Consider the following 20,687-nt stretch of genomic DNA (forward strand, 5'->3'; position numbering starts at 1 on the left):
TTGGTGGTTGTCCTGGTTGCTCCACCTAGCACCAGCTCTGAAAACAAAACCTCCAGGGTAACAAAATCTGAAAACATTTTGGTTCTTCCACAATGAAGTCTACAATGTTAAAACAGTAGCCAATCTATAAGTATATGATAAATGATAGCTAACTAGAGTCCAAAAGAGAGAAGAAATAAGACAGAGTGAAAGATAGCGGCAGGTTTGAGGCCGCAGCGGTAGCCCCAAAGGGTTGATTGGTACAAGGCTGGCTTTCAGAGAATGGGATGCATATGAGAGAAGCTGAGGACAGTTGTCATGGAGGTGCAAACAAGGCAGCTGACACTGGCTGGTTAGCTGGACTATTCCAGACTTGGTACTTCATTCACAGAAACAGTTACCGGTAACTGGGCCACTTGAATAGTTGATGGCCGGTTAGTAGGTCAATTACTGTAAATTATTTTCTTCCAATAAAATGTGAACTTTTCCCCAAACTTCAGTTTTCAAAGCCATAGTTGGTATGTGTGTGTGTATCTGAAGCTAAAGAAGAGAGCTTATTCCCAACTTTTTTCCCAACTTGTAAAAGTTTTAAAATTGTCAAAGTTGTACTACTTGGTTACAGCAAACCTTTGATTCAGAGTTTCTCCTACCTCATGCTGTTGGGTCTCTGGGAGGCACATAAACAGCACGTGTGTATTTGGGTGAACTGGTGTATATAAGCAGATCTGGTGGTGAAATGGAGAGTGTTGATGGAGCACCTATGGTGGGATCTACTTAATGCACCAAATAACTTCTTTGGGGATGCTCCAAATCTCTTTTTTTCTTGTATGTTTATTATGTAATCCTCTGCCAAAAATCTTGTTAATGGCAGTTGGTCACTTTTTAAGAACATCCTCCTTCTCTTCACATCAAAAATAATCACTAATATCTGCAAGTAGCAATGTATTAAAGATCAGCAATAAATATCCAGGCTACGCAGAATGAGACATTTTGACATATTTCGAAGTACTACATCAGCAGAATTTTCATCCTCATTCTTACGTTATCATTAGTTAATCTAGAAAACTGGGATAGTTTCCTAAAATTTATGGATGTATTAGACCAAATTTATTAAGTTGTTTTTTGGGTTTTTTTTAATCATATAACTTTTTTTTTTCTTAAAGGGATTCAGTTTCCTCATAATTGGGAGACTTCAAGCCTGAAAGGGTTTTTCCCATTTTTTGGGATGTATAGGAACAATGCTTCATGCCTCTGGTGCTTAGTTCCCGTAATTTTCTATTCATTTTCAGCCTGGAGCCTGATCAAGGCATAAGGAAATATCTTTCTAATAAAAGATCTAAACAAATTCCAGCAACAAAGAGAACATTTTGGAATAATCGGAAAATCATAGACAAGCTTAAGAATTACGAAATGGGTAACTTTCCCCCAGCTGCATTTTTGACGTGGCCCTGGTGATTATCCTCCTCCTGAAGGATTTCTGAGATATATTGGATGGTTGGTATTATAAAGTCCTAGATGCACTCAAGTGCTCAAATTAGACTGTCTTTCCAACAGCACAGCCCAGCCTGTTATTCCATCCTAAAGGAGCTATCTTCCATGAGTGAATATTGCGTGTTTTAATATTCCGCTTCTTTTTCTTTTGTACCAGGTGCAGCCATTGCTGGAGTGTACAGAGCTGCCGGGAAAGAAATGATCCCTTTCGAAGCATTGATTCTGGGTGTTGGACAAACGTTTTGTGTCGTGGTTGTTTCTTACTTGCGGATTTTAGCTACCCTGTAGCAGCATTTCATTGGTATGCTGTGGCAATCAAGTTGAAGAATAAAGATGTATTTGCGAGAGCTGGAAAATAAGTGGCCATGAACAAAGGTGATGCATTCTGAAATCTGTTTCCTGGCTGTCTGGATGACCGGATGGAAGATGTCGGACCTTCATGGGTTGTTCTGATGTTTCTGATAACTGTGTGCTTTTGGGACCGAGGCAGCCTTTCTGAAGATGTGAATGGATACTTCATAAGGATTAGTCTTGACGATTGTTATTCTTATAACCATGTTTCTTCTTTGATGGAGTTACTTAAATAATGCTTTTAAGTTCTTAAACCAAGCTTTTTCTTTCCGTTTCATGTCCATATTTACGTCATTCAGGCAGAAAACTGCACCATTATGATTTTTGAAAAGGCTATCCGATGACCATGCAGCACGATTAAGGCACAACATGTCTCAAGTGTGTTGAGACATGCCAGTTTTGACAGTGAAGCTGCACGCTGGAGAAAGCTTTAAAAATGGAGTTCTTAATTATAAAAAATGCTTTTTAAAATATAATTTTCTTCTAGTTCTTTGAGCAGCGAATTTAGTCACAGCTCAGAGTGCTCTGTAAATCAATCTGATTGCTTTGTTCCCCTATCCGTAATTTTGATTGTCCTTTTCCAAATACATTACTCATTGGTCAAGGACTTTGTAACTTTAACTTGATTACTTGAATTTCAATAATCACCATTTCATAATCCTAGTAATTTACTCTGGTTGGTGCCATAAGACAGATAGGATGTGTTGTTCATCAAGGAGAGAAAACCCTGTGTGGTAAGAGCCGTTTACTTCCCATCATGTTATAGGTTCTGCATAATGTAGTCTGAGAGGCATGTCACTGTCATCTCAAACAGAAGATCTGTGACTAGTTACAGAAGAGTGCCAGAGACCGCTAGAGTTTTAGTACAGTTTAGTTCTCCGTGAGATTTGAGTTGGGATAAGGTGGAAGCCAAGTTTCTATCAGGCTTGCAAATCCAGTGGCATCTGTAAAAATCTAATCTGGACTCTCTTTGAGTGACTCTGTGATCACCACTCCTCTCTTAAAAGGGTTTATCTTCCAGTCCAGTGGATTCTAATGAGCAGAAAATGTGATTTGGTCAAGAGCTAGAGAAATGTATGTTCCTCCGTTGAGGCAGAGAGTATTTACAGTCTGTTCATTCTGTGTACCTCCAACTTAATGTGATTCTGTACCGCGCCATCACTTCTTTCCATCCATTTGCACCTGGCTAACATTTTGTTAATGAACCACCTTTTATCATCTTATTTCTGCAATACTGTGCCAAGTATTTTCATTAATGCCTGAGAACAAATGTGGGGAAATGTTGAAAAGTATCCCAAATGATCTAGACCAGATGAATAATTGTCGTGATGAATATTTTTATTACTAAAAGCTGTACTCTTCACAGTCCCAAGCAGCATCCTGAAATTTCATAATTATTATTTGGATACTGCTGGAAACTTACCAGGTGACTTTTTTTTTTTTACTTTTATTTGTTTCATAAATGAGCTCATTGTTTGGAAAATGCATTCTAAACTTCAGTTTCATGCCACATGCTTTTGTGTTGACATTGGTTAATAGCTCATGCATGTTGAGGGTCTCAGCTTACATTCTTGATGCAGAGCATGCTATAAAGGGGTTTTCCTTCTGCTGCCCCAAACCTTGACAAGACATTCATTTTTCTTACTATTCTATGTTTGTTTTGCCAAAATATCTTTGCACAATTTTGTGTGTATGTATGAGTGTATATATATATATGTATATATATATACCGTATATAATTAGCAACTGTCACCATAAACCTTAAAGCCACCTGAATCAGAGCTGCCATTTCTTCAGGCTGTAATCTGTGCAGTGGGAGAGGAGCAGTAATATCATTTTGCCATAAAATATAGAGCATTATTTTAAAGTCGAAGTGAAGAATTATTGCCATGTTTATATTAAAAGGTATGACTAATGGGGAAAAGCTATTATGCCCAGTTTCAGGAGGGCATTTATTGAATCCTGGAGGTTTGTATCTTTTAATCAAGCCCAGAATAAACAAAACACAACATTTTTAGATTGTGATTTCTGGCCTAGTTTTCTGTACCTTGGCTAGCCAGAAGGGAGAAGCCCATGTAAGAAGAAATCAGGTAAAGATAAGTACATTTGTAAGGCTACAAATCGCATGAATTTGTTCAATCTGGTCCAAACAGAACAGACTCTTTGTTGTTGTGCTCATATGGCCTGGGAGCAATGGTTGCTCAACGCATGGTGTACTTGTTAGTATTCACTATGTCTTGATTGCACGTGCGCATTTTTTTTACAGCTCATGTAGGACTAAAGTAGCTGCAGACTGTAACCAGAATTTTCAGAGCAGACTTATGCACATAAGTCTCCTTTTGAAAATTCCAGGGTCGCACTGGTACACACAAGCAGGTGTAACTTTTGCCATGTACATTTACATGCATTCTTTCAAAAATCAAATGGGTGTGCCTAAATGATTCCCCACCCTCCACCCCAGCACACCTATCGGAAGTGCGGGCACAACTATATGCAAAATCAAGTTTTGCGTGCACTTATTCTCCCACATTCCCCCATCAGTTGATTTTCAGCAACCAATGAGGCACATAAAATTATTCCCATATGGATGCTACTGAAAGAGCAAGTTTGGCTTTTTGCTCCTTGAGTTTATTGCTTCTTCTGAGTTGTTAATATTGCCACAGTCTTCCTCTATGTTCCATGTGTTGTTTTTAATGGGCTAAAGGGCACTGGTAATATGATGTATATCATTAGTGACATCACCGATCAGCACGATGACTGCTGCCACGTCTTACCTGGATATGCTATTTGAAAATGCATTGTAAAAGGGCCTGGCTAATCTAAGAATATGCAAATTGGAGGAAGTGGGATGTAAGTCGGAGGAAATGGCCGCTGTCTTTCAAAGCATGCACACTGAAACAAATTGAGCTCACTGCCATAACTCCCTACTAAACTTACTGTCTTGCATATCATTAAAGCATGGTTCTTCAGGTTTCACTAAAAGCAAGAGGGGGAAACATGTAAGCAGAGGCAAGGTTTCTTTATTTGATATTTTTTTTTTTTTTTTTTTTTAATTGTTTATGCCCTGTACCATGCTGTGTTCTCATTGGCACAATCAACCAGCAGGAATCTTAACACTGAGGGCAGCATTGGCCCATGGGTTAGTTTTCCTAAGATCGCTGAATGCAAAATAACCCGAAAAGCACAACCCCCAAATCCATTGCATATGGCAGGATTGTATATAGTAAATGGATCCAGAAACACTGCAGTTATGCCTGGGGGTGGGGCTGGAGGGGAAATTTATTTTTCTGTTAAAGGCAGGCAGTATTTTATGGCTGCACCAGGGAGCCAGCGGCTTCAAAGGGGCTAGAATTTTCAGTCACATATTTACTAAGTCTTGCACAGCTATACCTGTGCCAAGGAAATGTTAACACATTAATTCTCAAGGCTTAAAACTTACCTTAGTGACGTGGATGCAGAGGAGCCTGTAAAGCACCCAGAATGTACATTAAAAATGATATTAAAATGGCAGAAGTTTTATCAATTTGCAAAGAAAATACAAACTCTGGCCATCAATGATCCCCAGTTCCCTTATTTTTTATTAAAAAAAAAAAAAAAAACAGGCAGCTGGTAAAGATGCGGCTTTATTAAAAGTGTTTTTGTGGTTGGCTTGAGTTCAGATATTGCGGTCTGTTGAATATTTAATAGAGAGTATGGTGTGTAGATGCCACTGTAGTGAACCTTTGCTCCAGATGATTAGAAGGTTCAGGGCAGCCAGCCTAGTGCTTCAGTGGCAGCGCTCTGCACATGCAGAAGGACCCCGGATTGATCCCTGAGTGGGCAGGGGATGCGGTGGATACAGTGATGATAGTTCTTGGGTGTTTGGGGAGGGGGTTATGGTCATTTCTTAAGGGTGATGCCTGGAATGATTCAGTGCCAGTGCTTGCATGGCCTCTGTCCCAGCACAGAGGCCATGCAATAACCTGACAAGGTAGGGCGGAGGGGAGATATAAAAGAGGGGCAAAATCTCTGGGTAGTTAAAAATGAAGGCTCATGAAACAATGAGCTTGAGGCCCAAAGCAGCAAGAAGAAACTCCTGAGTCAACAAAAAGATTCAATAGACAGCTGTCATCTTCACAGTTTTAGCTACACAGGATTCCAGAGGCTGCGTACTGACCCCAATACACCTTGAGACCTACAAAATCCAGGTGAAAAGCCAGCCATAGCAGTACCCCAACAGTCTTTCCCTGGTTCTGGAAATCATGTCTTGTGAGCAAGAGGCTCAGAGTATGTCTTGCTGATTGTCGCTGCTTATACGTTTAATTGTAAGGCACCCATGTGGTTTTAATAAACCAAATCGGTGCTCATTTCGTTATGCGCCCTGACATCATGCATTGGAGATGCTCTGTTATACAGTCAAATTGCTTGAACACTGCCTACTGTTTGTTACAATAAATTGTGATTATACTGATTCGTGTGTGGCACACTTTGGATTGTCTTCTAGAATGAATCCATGCCTCTGAGTTTTAGCCTGGGTACAGACAGTCTGTACCCATTGCTGCTGAACCTCAAAGACTTTAGGAGCAAATAATTCCAGTATAAGAGGCATGAACTCATTCTGTAAGAGGGGACCTGATTAGCAGTTTCTGAAAGGTTTCAGAAAAAGCAAGTCAGCAAGATTTCCTTTTTCCTCATCAGTCGTCCTCTCCCATTTATTCCTAGAAGATTACATCACACACAGGTTTTTAATGATCATTTTTTCCCTGTGTATTTCAGAACTGTAGGTTCTGTTCAGTTGGCAAAAGCCATGCTTTATTGGGATCTGTGTGACCGAGCTTTAAAGTACTCGTTCACCAAGCAGTTTAACTTTTCACACAGTGCCTTTTAGCACTGGAAGGACACTTCGAAGTATGGGTGTCTACCATTTCCCTTCAGTATCAGAAAAGGGGAGTAGCGGTCCTTTTTATGGGGCTGCCTTTTATATATTTAAAAAAAAAAGCATGTACACACACAATCTCCGCTCCTTTTGTCACACAGCTCAGCTTATGTTTTTCTGGCAGAGTGATTATTCATAGAGTTAATGAATATTATTTTCTGGTGATATGGTGTACTACTTGACTAAAATGTTAAAATGAATTATGTATAGGGAATTATTTCACTAACTGCTAAATATGATCAAATGTTTCTGAATGGTAGATAGCAAAAATGTTTTAAATGTTATATTTTTTATTTTTCTACTGACATTTCTAATTTTGGTGTCTTTATACAGTATATTAATAAAGGGTTTAATATATTAAAGATACCTGTAGCATTATTAGTCTTTTGTATTTAGGGTGACAGTTACAAGGAAGGTAAGTTTTGGGGGTTTTTTTGTTTGGTTTTTTCTTTAGTGAATTCTCAGTCGACAAGCAGTACTGAATTAGCCATGCATCGTGTCGTGCGTGATGTCATCTGCCGGCACCAAATGGACCCCTCTCTCTAAGCTCATAGAGATTTTGCTGTACTGAGTAGGTGAGGGAACTCCTGCATGGACATTGCCTCATGCACCCCTTCAGTCTTTTCTCCATCTGAGCATCCACACCGACGTGTACCCCATCTCTCTGTATTTTTCTTCAGTAGTAACCTTATTCTTTAGATTTTTTTTTTTTTTTTTTAATTTCCAGTTGCCTTGCTGCCTCAGCAGCCCCCAGACAGCACTTTTCAGTTACATATTAAAAAAAGAAAAAAAGTTCTTCACAGGATGTCTAGCTCCAAGAAGCCCACCATGTGTGGCTTCAAATACTATATAGGTGGTAGGAAAATGTCCATTACAGATGGACATGACATCTGTTACCGCTGTCTGGGACCAAATCATGACCAGGCAAATTATCACGGTGGCTGAATGTCTCTACACTCCCAAATCGCCTGGAAAATGGAGAAAAAGCATAATCTCTTGAACTGCAGTAGGGCCTCTTCTCAAGTGAGAGCCATGGCAACTTCAATTGCTCAACTTGGGGCCATTTCTTTTGAAGACATTTGCAAAGCAGCTACATGGGCATCAGTTTAGACCAGGGGTCAGGAACCTATGGCTCGGGAGCCAGATATGGCTCTTTTGATGGCTGCATCTGGCTCGCAGACAAATCTTTAATAAAAAAGTAAAAATCTAACAAAATCCCCCACCCTCCTGACGCCCCCCAAGACCTCCAAAATTAATTTACTACAACCCCCACCCTCCTGACCCCCCCAAGACCTGCCAAAAGTCCCTTGTGGTCCAGCGGGGGTCCAGGAGCAGTCCAGGAGCGATCTCCTGGACTTGGGCTGTCGGCTGCCAGTAGTAAAAATGGCGCCGACGGCCCTTTGCCCTTACTATGTCACAGGGGCTACCGCCGCCATTGGTCAACCCCAATGACATAGTGAGGGCAAAGGGCTGTTGGCGCCATTTTGACTACTGGCAGCTGACAGCCCAAGTCCAGGAGATCGCTCCCGGACCCCTGCTGGACCACCAGGGACTTTTGGCAGGTCTTAGGGGGGGTCAGGAGGGTGGGGGTTGTAGTAAATTAATTTTGGAGGTCTTGGGGGGGCGTCAGGAGGGTGGGGGGTTGTAGTAAATTAATTTTGGAGGTCTTGGGGGGCGTCAGGAGGGTGGGGGGTTTTGTTAGATTTTTACTTTTTTATTAAAGATTTGTCTGCGAGCCCTGGACCCCCGCTGGATCACCAGGGACTTTTGGCAGGTCTTGGGGGGGGGGGGGTGTTAGGAGGATGGGGGGTTGTAGTAAATTAATTTGGCAGGTCTTGGGGACGTCAGGAGAGTAGGGGGTTGTAGTAGATTAATTTGGTAGGTCTTGGGGGAGTCAGGAGGGTGGGGGGTTGTAGTTAGTATGGCTCTCACGGAATTACATTTTAAAATATGTGGCGTTGATGGCTCTCTCAGCCAAAAAGGTTCCTGACCCCTGGTTTAGACCTTCACATCCCATTACTGTCTGGATGGCATGCCCTGAGGAGAAAGTAACTTTGGACAAGCAGTTCTGTGTACCCTGTTCACTGCAGTCCACTCTCCACTACATGGTGCCAGGTTGTGTTTAGTAATAGCTCTGCTATGCAACCTTCAGCATGGGACTCCCCATGCATAATGGCTAATTTCCTAGCATGTACCCAGATGGACCCAGGACCAATGGTATTGTGCTCTCCTGATAGCAGATGAGAGATGGAGTCAGATTTCAAAGCTGACGTCACCCTACATATACCCATGCAGTAAGTATAGCTCTTCAGTATTTCCCCGTCTCCATAGCAGATACATTATTCTCGTGTGGATAGTGTCTGTAACATTTACAAGAAGAAAGAAAATTTACCTTCAAGAAGAGAGCCCCATGTCTCCTGCGGTGAAACCTAAGGGTCCCTCCCACAGTCGAGACTTTCCTAAGGTGATTCTCGATATCTCTCGGAGGTGAACCTTGGTCTAGCAGCTGGCTCCCGGTGTGAATTTAGCCCCTAGGGTGGCTGAAAGGCAGCGGGTGCAGATTCGAGCGTGGTGGTGAAGGTATTCTCCTCTCCTCCCGCAGCTGGAGACCACCCGGCACGCGACCGGTAAGTGCCGAGAGCAGGTAAGGTAGAAACGTCATTTCTACCAATCTCCCCACACATTTTCAGGTCTTGTACCAATTGTATCAGATATGCCTGAGAAGCTAACAATAACTTATACTTAACATCTCCTGCTTTTACTCCAGTCATGGATAAATGTGTTTTAACTAGTTAACTAACCTGTCCAAGGGCAGTCTTATGACTCTCTTTTGACTTCGCTTAAAGTTTCATTTGAAGGGCACACCCGTAGGCACGACCTGCTAGGCGGGATCTACCTGTGTACCCCTTCCCTTTTTTTTTTTGAGGAAGTCAATGATCTTACCTGTTGAGGGAGCGGGATTGAGCTCTGCATCCTCAACAATGACTTCAGAAAATGTTGGTATTCAGTCTAGGGTCTCTTTTTACAATTTAAAGTGCTAGTGCAGCTTTTCTCTAGCTGATGATGTCTACCCACAAGTTTCATTAGAATTGATTAGAAAACCCCAATAATGGAGCCCAAAATAGACTTTAGTGGAAATTTATTAATAGGAATAATGAGCATATATTTTTTTTTTGTCTAAAACAAACTAAACAATGTTGTTGACCTATGAAACGAGACAACATTTTTGCTTGTGTACGTCCCAATTGGAAAGCATTCCCGAAGCCATTCCATTGCATTCTTTTCCTACCTGTTTGCATTGAGCCTCCAAGATGATATTTTAAAATAATTTCCATAGCTCATGCAGACTTTTAGCCTTTGTATCTACTCCCTTTAATTTCCTTCTCATTTCCTCATTTTATCATGGTCTTCCTTTTTAAAGTTAAATGCTACTACAGTAGTTTTATTTATCATTCTTCCTCTAGTAATTATATCAAATGTAATTGCGTTGTGATCACTATTGCTAAGCAGCTTCACCATCGTTACTCCTTGCACCAGATCCTGCATTTCACTGAGAGCTAGATCTAAAGTAGCTCCTCCTCTTGTCAGTTTGATGCTTCTGTGAAAGAGTTGCCTTAAACTGTGCAGGACCAGGCTAGATGCCATGGTCCACCTTAAATCCCACAGAGGGAAAGAGCTTTGTGGTTGGGACCCTGCTAGGCAGGAAGAGTTTTGGGTGGGACTCAGCTGGGAAAGTTAAGAGGCGGAACCCAGCTGGGATCAGGAAGCCCCTCATCTCTAGGAGAAGACAGCTACTAAATACATTTCTGTCCTATCTAGAGCTGTGAGTATTCCTGCTAGAGGTAAGCAGTGTTACGAGAAGAAGGCAGTTCCTATATACATTTCTGTCCTGATTAAACCTGCGAGTGGTACTGCTAGAAGGTATGGTAGACACCGTGCTGACTGTATGTTGAAAATGTTAAATAAACTGAATGCTGCATGACGAAAGGCTGGAGTCAGTCTGATTTCTGCCTCTAGCCTAAGAAAGTTGCTCAGTCATCCCACATCTTCATGAGAAGACATTTACCTGGTTCATATTAGGATAATTGAAATCGCCCATTATTGTTTTTTTCCCTACTGCAACACTGACAGAATGCTGATGAAGGTAGTGGTGATGATAGTTAACTGGGGGAAAATCTTTTGTTGCTATAAATAGTAGGTCCATGGTGCCTCTTCTTTGGCTCTCTCGTAGTCATAAATGACAGTGATTGGGAATGAAGCATGTTTCAGGTGGGCAGGAAGCTAAAGAGTTACAAAACGTCAAGTCAAAAGAAGGTCTCTCTGAACCAGCACTGTGGAAGATAGTTTAAGTCTAGCTGCCCAGGGGCTGGCCCGGTAACTCAGAGACACTGCTGTGCACTGCCATCCTGAGGTCCTGAGTTTGGTTCTCAGATTACATTTCCCACTCCCCAGGCCTTCTGGGGAAAAGGATGCTGCTGATGCAGCATTCACAGCACCCAGAGGGGAGGGAATCCTAGCCATCATGTAATGCTGACATCAGGTGGTTCATCGCAGGATTCCAGAGGGACCCCAGCAGAAGACTATTGCTGTAAAGGCTGTTAATGCAATAACTGGACTAGGGGAGTGGAAAGGGGATATAAAATAAGGAAATGAATCTCCAGGTAGTTGAGAATGAATGCGTATACAGTTAGTTCCCAGCCCTTGTTCCAGAAGCCCAAAGGCAAAGAAGGAAAATGCCTGGTACAAGGGGGAAAAAAAGGAATAGCTGCCTTGCATAATGTGCTCCTTTATTTATATTTTATTGTGATTTTTAAACAAATTTCCATTTGTACAAAATCAGGAAACAGTTTTGTAACACAGGCAAACTACAGATATTACTTCCAAATCTTACATCCTAAAATATGTGTTAACAACAACCTTTAGTCCTCATAAAGGGAGGATATTTAAAGGTATTTTTAAACAAAGAAATCTGTAAGTACCATCTTACATGAATAGGGAGCAAAACATTTTTTTTTATTGCAGCTTTTTCTTACCTCAACCCTGTTCTTTATTTACTAGAAAAGATTCTAGATGAGAGGGATCTTGAAATATGAATTTATTCTTTTGATAAATAATTGTACATTTGCAGGGAAATTTTAGTAAGAATGTTGCCCCTAGAGACAACACTCTTGGCTTTAAAGCCAAAAATTGTTTTCTTCTGAGTTGTGTAGGTCGAGAGACATCCGGAAAAATTTGGATCTTTTGTCCGCAGAACAAAAAATCTTTATTTTGAAAATATTTTTGCATGACCAAATATTTGTCCCTCTCCCTGCAAAATGTAACTAGAAGAGTGGCCCTTTGCGGTATATCATCCACTGATGATTCTAAAAAAGATGTTAAATTTGGAGAATTTTGAACAACATCCATACCACCCTCTTCATCCTGATATCTTAACCTAGTAGTAGGTATATAGTAAATCTTGGAAATATTGGATTCATCAATTGTTGATATTGCTAAAATCTCTATCATATATTTTTTTAGTAACTCAATCGCAGATAGTAACCTAGTTTGAGGAAAATTTAAGAGTCTCAAATTTCTATTACGATTAAAGTTTTCTAGGTTCTCTATTTGCCGGTGAGTCACCAAACCATCTTTTATGAATGAATTATTAGCATCCTGTATTATGGCAACCTGAGTTGTCATAATTTTTCCCTGTTCCTCCAATTGGTTCAAACGATTATTATGTAGTTCTAAGACATTTTTTATCTCCATATTTGTCTTATTATTTTGAACCATTGAACTGGATACAAATTTCTGTAATGAAACCAGGACCTTCCAGACATCCCCCAGAGTGATGTTTTGGGGATCAGTATGTTCTGGAGCCATCTCTTGGTATCCTGAACTTCCCTGAGCCCCACCTTCCTCTGTATTACCGATATTAATAGAGGTAATTAAAACAGGATTTATCCCCTCCCCAGAACCAGAAGGAAGACTCTGTATTGGGAAAATTAAACTGTCCGTTTGTGGTTGAGGTTGCTGCGCTGGCCCTGGGCTGTCAGTAGATCCCGATGAAAAGGATATTTCGGGGATAACCGTTCGAATAGGGTTACTTACCCCACTTATTACATGAGAGTCCATAGGTCCCCTTAAAACTGGTGTTGCCGGTGAATAAGTGCTCCTTTATTTAGATTTTTATATTCCACTTTTTGGCACTTCAAAGTCTACATCAAAGCAGATTACATGCAGGTACTGTAGGTATTTCCCTATCCCCACAAGGCTTACAATCTAATTTTGTACCAGAGGCAACGGAGGGTAAAGTGACTTGCCTAAGGTCACAAGGAGTGACAGTGGGATTTGAATCCTGGTTTCCCTGGGTCGTATCCTGCTACACTAATCACTAGGCTACTCTTCCACTCCATACATGAAGTGTATCCCTAGTAAAGGTAGTTGGTAGGAGGCCCATGAAGACTTTGGGGCATATTTATTAAAGCAAATATAATGCACATTTTTAACATGCATCAGTGTTAATGCAGTTTATACTAAAGGGCTTTAAGCCTTTAGTGAATGCCATGTTAAACTGTCACCATGGATGATAACGTGTATGTTAGTGGTGTTAATGAAAGACCACTGCTAATGCAAGGCAGCTCCCCCACCCCCCACTGAGATCAAAGTAGGAGCTTGTAGCTTGAGGCTTTCTACCCTTGAAGACACCTTCCCCAAGAAATGAAGGGGCTCATATTCAAGAGGCCTCTGCCTTGGTGATCCTAGTTCTCCCTGCAGGTCCATTCATATCCTCCCACCCTATCTGGCAAAGGGTCATGGCTGTTTGGGGAAAGAGAGATCCCCACTCATTCTGCTCTCCAAAATAGTCCTGGCTAACCTGAGACCTTCCTCTGTTCTTCATTGTTCAAGAAAGGGAGCCCTCAGGGGAAGGGATCTGGAGCCTACATTTCTCATGGGGGATGGGGTGGAAGCATGGCCAAGAAATCAGCAAATGCATTAGTCTAGCAATGCTGTCAGCCATAGTTATTTTAATATTAATAAACTGGTTTGCCTGCATTTGCATGTGAAAGCTCATTAATATTTTCATTCCATTAAGTTCATATTTTTAGTGCAATGGGTCACAAACATGCATGTTAGCAATAACGTGCATCACTGCACTTAGTAAATAGAGGCCTTTAATTGTAATGGCTCATCACCTCTAAGTTCTAGAAGGTTCTAGATAGAAGGTTCTGAACAGATCGTTTGGTCAGTTGTGTGTTTGGATAGGAATGTTTGTTGTGTTAACTACCATTACTCTCCATCTGTTTTATCTGTCTTGTCCTGCTTGTGACTATCCTTATTTCTCATGTATGCTGAATGTTAGCAGAAGATATCAAGGATGACAGAGGAGAAGAAAAGTGCGAAGTCCTCGCGGAAAGTGTCTGCATCACGCTTCCTCAACAAACTAGCAGGAATCTTAGATAACCCAAAACTAAAATCGTTTGAGGTAAACAAAAAACTATCATTATTACTAACAGCAGTGAAATATAGAACACTTTTAAGAAGGAATCGCTTAATGGGAATTTGATGCATTATCCTGTGAGCGACCCGACCCACATTTCAGCTCCAAGGCTGGAAATAGCTATGATTATTGTGGAGGCCTAGCTCACAGAGCCCAAGAAAACTCAGCATGCTAGCTCTGGGGATGGCGTGTCCCAGGATGCCGAGGGAGCAGCCATCTATGTCTTTTGATTAGCAGCTGGTAGATCCGGTGGGCAGCTGGTTAGAATGCATCATCTGGTGCAAAAAGCCAAGTATTACAGGTTTCATAAAAACAAGTTGATTAAGCTGGTAGCAATATATTAATAATAAAAATAATAAACCAGCAGTACCACTTAGATTCCTATGTGTACATTCTCAAGACTTTTTTTTTTTAGATCTGTTAGTGACAAAAGTAAGCGCAAAAGTGGCATTGTGAGACTCAAAAAGTGAAGGGGATGAATATGTAGAGAATGAAGATCGTATTGCTTAACAAATATTTCCGTTTGATGTTCACTGAGGAAGGGTCAGGAGTAGGACACAGAAAATGGGCACAAATGGGATTGTTTGAGAACGATTTTCAGAAGACTGTGTGTGTGAGGAGCTAGCTAAACTCAAAGTAGATAAAGCATTGGGGCTGGACAGGAAATATCCAAGGGTTTGAAGGGAACTTAGAGAAGTTCTGGCAGCTCTGCGGGCTGACTTTTTCAATACTTCTTTAGAGTCAGGAGTAGTTCCAAAGGAGTGAAGACAGACAAATGAAGTTCCTATTCACAAAAGTGGAAGTAAGGAGGCTAAAACCCATAGGCTGGGGCCAGCTAGTCTGACTTCTACGATGGGTAAATGAATGGAACTGCTGTTTAAAACAGAGGATAGTGCCGTTTCTGAAATCCAGTGGCTTACAAGTCAGCATGGTCTTGTCAGATGAGTCTGATTAGTTTCTTTGACTGAGTCACCGAAGAGTTGGATCAGGAGAGAGAACTAGATGTGGTGTACTTGGATTCCAGTAAGGCCTTTGGCACGGTTTGGGCCCCTATGGCAGAAACTGGTTGAGTGTGAGGCGATAAAGGGTAGTGATAAATGGAGTCCCCTTCAGAGAAAGGAGTATTCCTTATTTATTTATGTATTTAATCGTTTTATATACTGAAGGTCTGGTAACAAAGTTACTAATCACTTCGGTTTACATTACAACAATTAAAATTGACAATATATAGAATAATGTCTTACAATGAGCAAGGAGAATATAATTTAAATACAAAATATTTTGAGGAACAGTGAGTATATCGCTGGGACTGACTTTGTAGGGTCTGATGTCGACAGTCATGAAGCTCACAAACTAGGTTATTGGGTTAGGAGAATGCTTGGTTGATCAACCAGGTCTTAAGTCTCTTTCTAAAGGTGGGTGTCGATTGTTCAAGCCTGAGGTCTGATGGGAGTGAGTTCCAAAGTTTAGTGGTGTGCCACAAAGCTCAATCCTTACACTGGTTCTTTTCAACATTTTTTTTGTAAACAATATTGCAGAAGGACTATTGAAAAAGGTTTGTCTTTTTACAGATGATACAAATAATCTGCAATAGAGCAGACACCCAGAACGTTGTGATAAACATGAGGAAGGGATCCAGTGAAGCTTGAGGAATGGTCTAGAGTTTGGCAGCTAAGATTTAATGGTAAAAAAAAATGCAGTGATGCATTTGGACTGCAAAAAATGCAACGGAGCGATATTATAAAGAGGGGCATTTTTTATGCACGAAACAAAAGCGTGATCTGAGGGTAATCATATCTGATGACGTTAAAGTGGCCAAACAGGTGGGTAAGGCAACAACAAAAGCCAGAAGAAGAGGAATGGTCAGCAGAAGAAAGGAGGTGATATTGCCCCTGTATACGTCCCTGGTGAGACCTCATTTCGAATACTGAGTACAATTCTGGAGACAGTATCTTCAAAAGGATATAAAGAGGATGGAGTCAGTCCAGAGGGTGGCTACTAAAGTGGGCAGTGGTCTTCATTATGAAAAAGAGGGGGACAGACTTAAAGATCTAAACATGTATATCTGAGAGGAAAGGTGAGATAAGAGAGCTATGATAAAAACTTTTAAATACCACCAAGGTACCAATGCATAGGTGGCTGGTCTCTTTCAATGGATAGGAAACTCTGGAATGAGGGGTTCAGTGCCAGCGCAAACATTATTTATTTATTTGTTTATTTAATTTAAATATTTTTATATACCGACATCCACTTTGAGTATCACATCGGTTTACATAAAAACATGAACTTGGCATAGTAGCATTTTACAGGGAACTAGTCATATACACAAGTAACTTGCAAAAGAATAAATGCGAACACAGAAACTTAGCTTAAAGCGAATAATGTGAGCTTGATTTCCAGTATTTACAGAGGATTCATAAATAGAACGGCTTGTAAGGGGTAGGGAGTGGAAGCTGAGATGAGGTTAAAAAGGGGGGGGAGAAGAAAAAGATAGGAGGGGGTTGGGAGGGAGGAGGCCTGGGGGGAGAGAGTAGGGAGGGAAGGAGGGGGGTGAGAGCTAGAGATGGGTTCAGGGAGGTATTTAGCCAGTGTCAGTATACGCCTGTATACTGGCAGAATAGGCAGAATAGGCAGGTGCCTAGGGTGCAGGCTTCTGAGTGTTGGCAAAGAGCAGCTGCGGTGAAAGCAAAACAATAGGTCCTGATAGCCACATTAGAAATGATGATGAATCTTTCAGTTTATCACTTTCAGGCCCGTACAGTAAAGTGCACGGGAGAGCCGGTGCTCTGAGGCGAGCACCCGCCATCCCAACGCGCGCCCAGGCACCTCCCCTGGGCGCACGATTCACTATTTAAATTAGGGCCCGTGCTAATAAGAAGGCGCTAGGGACACTAGCGCGATCCTAGCACCTCCTTATTGGCGGAAGCGTCGGCTGTCAGCAGGTCTGACAGCCGACGCTTAATTTTACCGGCGTTGGTTGTCAAACCCGCTGACAGCCATGGGTTCGGAAAACGGATGCTGGCAAAGTTGAGCGTCCATTTTCCAACCCGTGGGCAGATTTTTTTTTTTTTAAGATTTTTCTTTTATTTTTGGGGCCTCCGACTTAATATCGCTATGATAGTAAGTCGGAGGATATACAGAAAAGCAGTTTTTTCTGCTTTTCTGTACACTTGCCCGGTGCCTTCTGAAATTAACTCCTGCCTTTGTATTGCAGGTGAATACCTAATAGGCTCATCAACATGCATTTGCATGTGATGAGCGCTATTAGTTTCAGGGGGGTAGGGGGGGGGGGGGTTGGCGCTATTACCTCTTACTCTATAAGGGGGTAATAATAGCGTGTCAAAAACACGCGTCCAAACAGGGGCTAGCGGTGTGCTCGGCCGAGCACACTGTTCTGTATTGGCCTATTTGTCTTATTTTATTTATCTATTTATTCATTCATTCAAAAGTGTTTTCATTCCACTTGTATTAGAAAACCCATTTTAAGTATCTCACATCTTTCATGTGCACAAATAAACAGCCACCCCAAGTACTGCTTTTCAGCAAGGCTTTAGATTTTGTGTGGGTATTTTTTTTTTTTTTTTACTGGTTTGACTGACTGTGTGGCTACACCTCTGATAGGACCCAAGGAGCTAGCTTTCTGCTTTGTTCCCAGGGCTTAGCCTATGGTGCAGGGAACAGGAAGAGAGAGCAGAGGGATTAAGGAAGAGCCACATTGCTCAACAAATCCAATTCTATCCTGCTTGTTGTTTCCCCTCCTCTCCTCCACAGTTTAAGGGTGCAGAAGGGGGAGGGGGTGATGCAAAACTACTCTGCTCTGTAATCCAGCCCCTTCCATCCTGTCGCAAGGGAAAGCAGAAGAGTTCAGGTTTTGTCTGCTTATTTCTTCTTCTTCTGTTTGGTCCCTTATTCTGTATTTGGTGACAGTCTGTGCTCTGTATATGACCGAGGTGAGGTATTCTGCTAGCATGTGAGGATCAACAGCAGTCCAGCTTGTTATATTTTCTGATCTGTACTTCCCAATAGGCAGGGTATTGGAGTTCTAGGGCCTAGTGTAATATTTGCAGTGTTGCCTATTTATGGGTAGGTTTGTTGCTTTCTCAGTTCTGTGAGTTAGCGCTGTTTTGATATGGGAGGTTTGCTGTATAGGTTCGGAGTAACTTTTTTCCGGGATTTTATGTTTCTTCACAAAGTGCCTGGTAATGGAGGGAGTTTGTGTCCTTGTTGCTGAGGTGACACAAGAATTTAAGTTTTTGGTTTTTTTTTAAATGGTGAATAGTAAGGGAAAATATCCTAATTCAGCACAGCCAGCTATTTCAAACATTGTCTTCAGACCCATGCACTATGAATTTCTTTCAATGTATGTATTATTTGATTTTTATTTTTGCAGACCACCCCCACATTCATCACACATTATATCTATCTTTATATGTAACCCCCTCTTTGGGGACCTCCCAGCACACAGGGGCTCCCTGTAATCCCCAGATACAGACCTGCACCCTACTCTCTGTCTCCTCTCAGTTCACAGCAGGCTACCGGGGTTTATTCCAGTGGAGAGGAGGATAAGCATCCGGGGCCCCAGATTCACAGGGACGGGGACCCACATAGTCTTTCATTTTCCTTAACTTCTCTGGATCCACACTATTCACAGGCAGAATGTCCTTGCTTGAGGGCACTCTTGACACTGAAGGAAAATAAACTCTGGACACTGTAACCAAAAATACTTAAAAGTCCAATTCACAACAGAAATTCTTGAGATATTCTTCACATAAAAATAAATCAGTCCAAAGTGCCTCTTTCTCAGTTCTATTAGCTGAGTCGATATCCCTGTGGATGGCAAGCACTAGAAAAGATCCAACACTCCAAGATGATAGAGAGTGGGCTCCTTGTACAGCTGGGGTTTCCTTATCTCTTTCTCTAACGGTAGCAGCTTGGACTTCTGCTAGAAAGTCCCAAAAAAGGAGTTAAAAATCCAAAATAGAATAGCATATACAACACGGGGAGCAAGGTTTACAGTTCTCAACCAGGTCCGGATATCGAGCGCAAAGGAAAAACGTGCGGTATGTGGATAATGGAAGGGAATGAGGTAGTGAAACATACAAAATTAGATAGGCTTTTTTTGCAGCAGGGATGTAATGGGACCTAGGATCCCGGATGGGAATGGGTAATAATAGAGCTTTGGTTCAAATTGGGCGAGTGTAGCCTCGCTCTGAATTAGATCGTGGTGATTGGTCCAGGGTAGTTTAAAAGCAGGGAGGACAGAGCAGGACCCCGAACGACACAGTAAAGGCGTCACGCGCAAGAATTATTCTGAAAGAAAATATGTAAGTAAAAAAAAAGAACCTTTTGTGTGGTATAAAATAGTTTTTAGCTGAAGGAAATATTAAAATGTAGCAGATTAAGTGATATTTGTTAGATTTTTAAGAAGTGTGTTCCAGAGCCCTTGAAACAATGAGGTGGCTGAAGTAAAAACTCTCCAAGGTGCCTGAAGCAGACAAGCATTGTCGAAACACGGCCGATGCCAGAAGGGCGGGCGGCTTCCACTCACATGAAAGATAATAGCAGTTGGGCAGGTTTTGACCCACATCAGAGAGATAGAGAAGTATTGATTAAAAGAAGCACGTGTGTTCTACGGGAGTCGAGCTCACCGCCAGGGAGAGTGGCAATCAAGGACCAGATAGGAAATAAATGAAATATTTGAAGAAAAAAGAAACACAGTAGAATTATTTTGAGAAGAAAGTCGGTGGCCATAGAAAGGTATAATCACAGAGTGGTTATTTCATATATATGGCTACCGCACATAACCACACGTTAGGGTGTTCCCTAAATATGGTTAGTAGTTGATGATCCTTTTAAAGGGGAACTGAGGTTTGGTTGTTGGCCGTTTAAGAAACTGGCAGTTAGTGCTGCTTTTGTATGAGCGCTTTACTATATTATAAATCAGTTTCCTCACCACGATCTAATTCAGAGTGCCAAGCACACGTTCATCATTCATTAATTGTGGGGTGTGGAAATCTAAAAGAGCTGTATGTGATGGGGTGAAAGACTAATGTGCACAGACTGGGGTAATAGAGTCTGGCAATCTGAAGGCAGCGAAGCAATGTGACAAGGCAGTAGCTAAAGCCAGAAGAATGCTGGGCTGCACAGAGAGAGGAATAAACAGTAAGAAGAAGGAAATAATAGTCCCCTTGTACAGGTCCTTGGTGTTCAGTTCTGGAGTCCGTTATCTCAAAAAGGATGGAGGTGGTCCAGATAAGGATGACCAGAATGGCATGGGGTCCGTATTGGAAGACTTATGAGGAGAGGCTGGAGGATCTGAATATGTGCACCCTGGAAGAGAGAAGGCACAGGAGAGATACAGGATATATGATACAGGCCTTCAGATACCCGAGAGGTTTTAATGATGCACAGTCCTCAAACCTTTTCCGTAGGAAAGCAAACAGAATTAGGGTTACTGATTATGGAACT

General features: G+C 41.7%; 1 protein-coding gene across 5 annotated transcripts in view; it reads left to right on the forward strand.

The window, feature by feature from the left end:
• Window positions 1-20,687, forward strand: part of LOC115095308 (transmembrane protein 170A) — an 87,818-nt gene that overhangs the window by 25,232 nt on the left and 41,899 nt on the right. For 2 of the 5 annotated variants that reach the window (XM_029608812.1, XM_029608811.1), the window contains exon 3: window positions 1,628-5,468. The exons of 1 other annotated variant lie outside the window; for it this stretch is intronic. In XM_029608812.1, the coding sequence (XP_029464672.1) occupies window positions 1,628-1,758 (131 nt within the window). In that variant the 3' untranslated portion in view covers window positions 1,759-5,468. Of the gene's footprint in view, window positions 1-1,627; window positions 5,469-14,081; window positions 14,205-20,687 lie in introns of those variants that run through there. 2 more of the 5 variants (XM_029608806.1, XM_029608808.1) reach the window with 1 other exon arrangement.

This window comes from Rhinatrema bivittatum, chromosome 7 (genome assembly GCF_901001135.1).
Source record: "Rhinatrema bivittatum chromosome 7, aRhiBiv1.1, whole genome shotgun sequence".
Classification (NCBI taxonomy): domain Eukaryota; kingdom Metazoa; phylum Chordata; class Amphibia; order Gymnophiona; family Rhinatrematidae; genus Rhinatrema; species Rhinatrema bivittatum.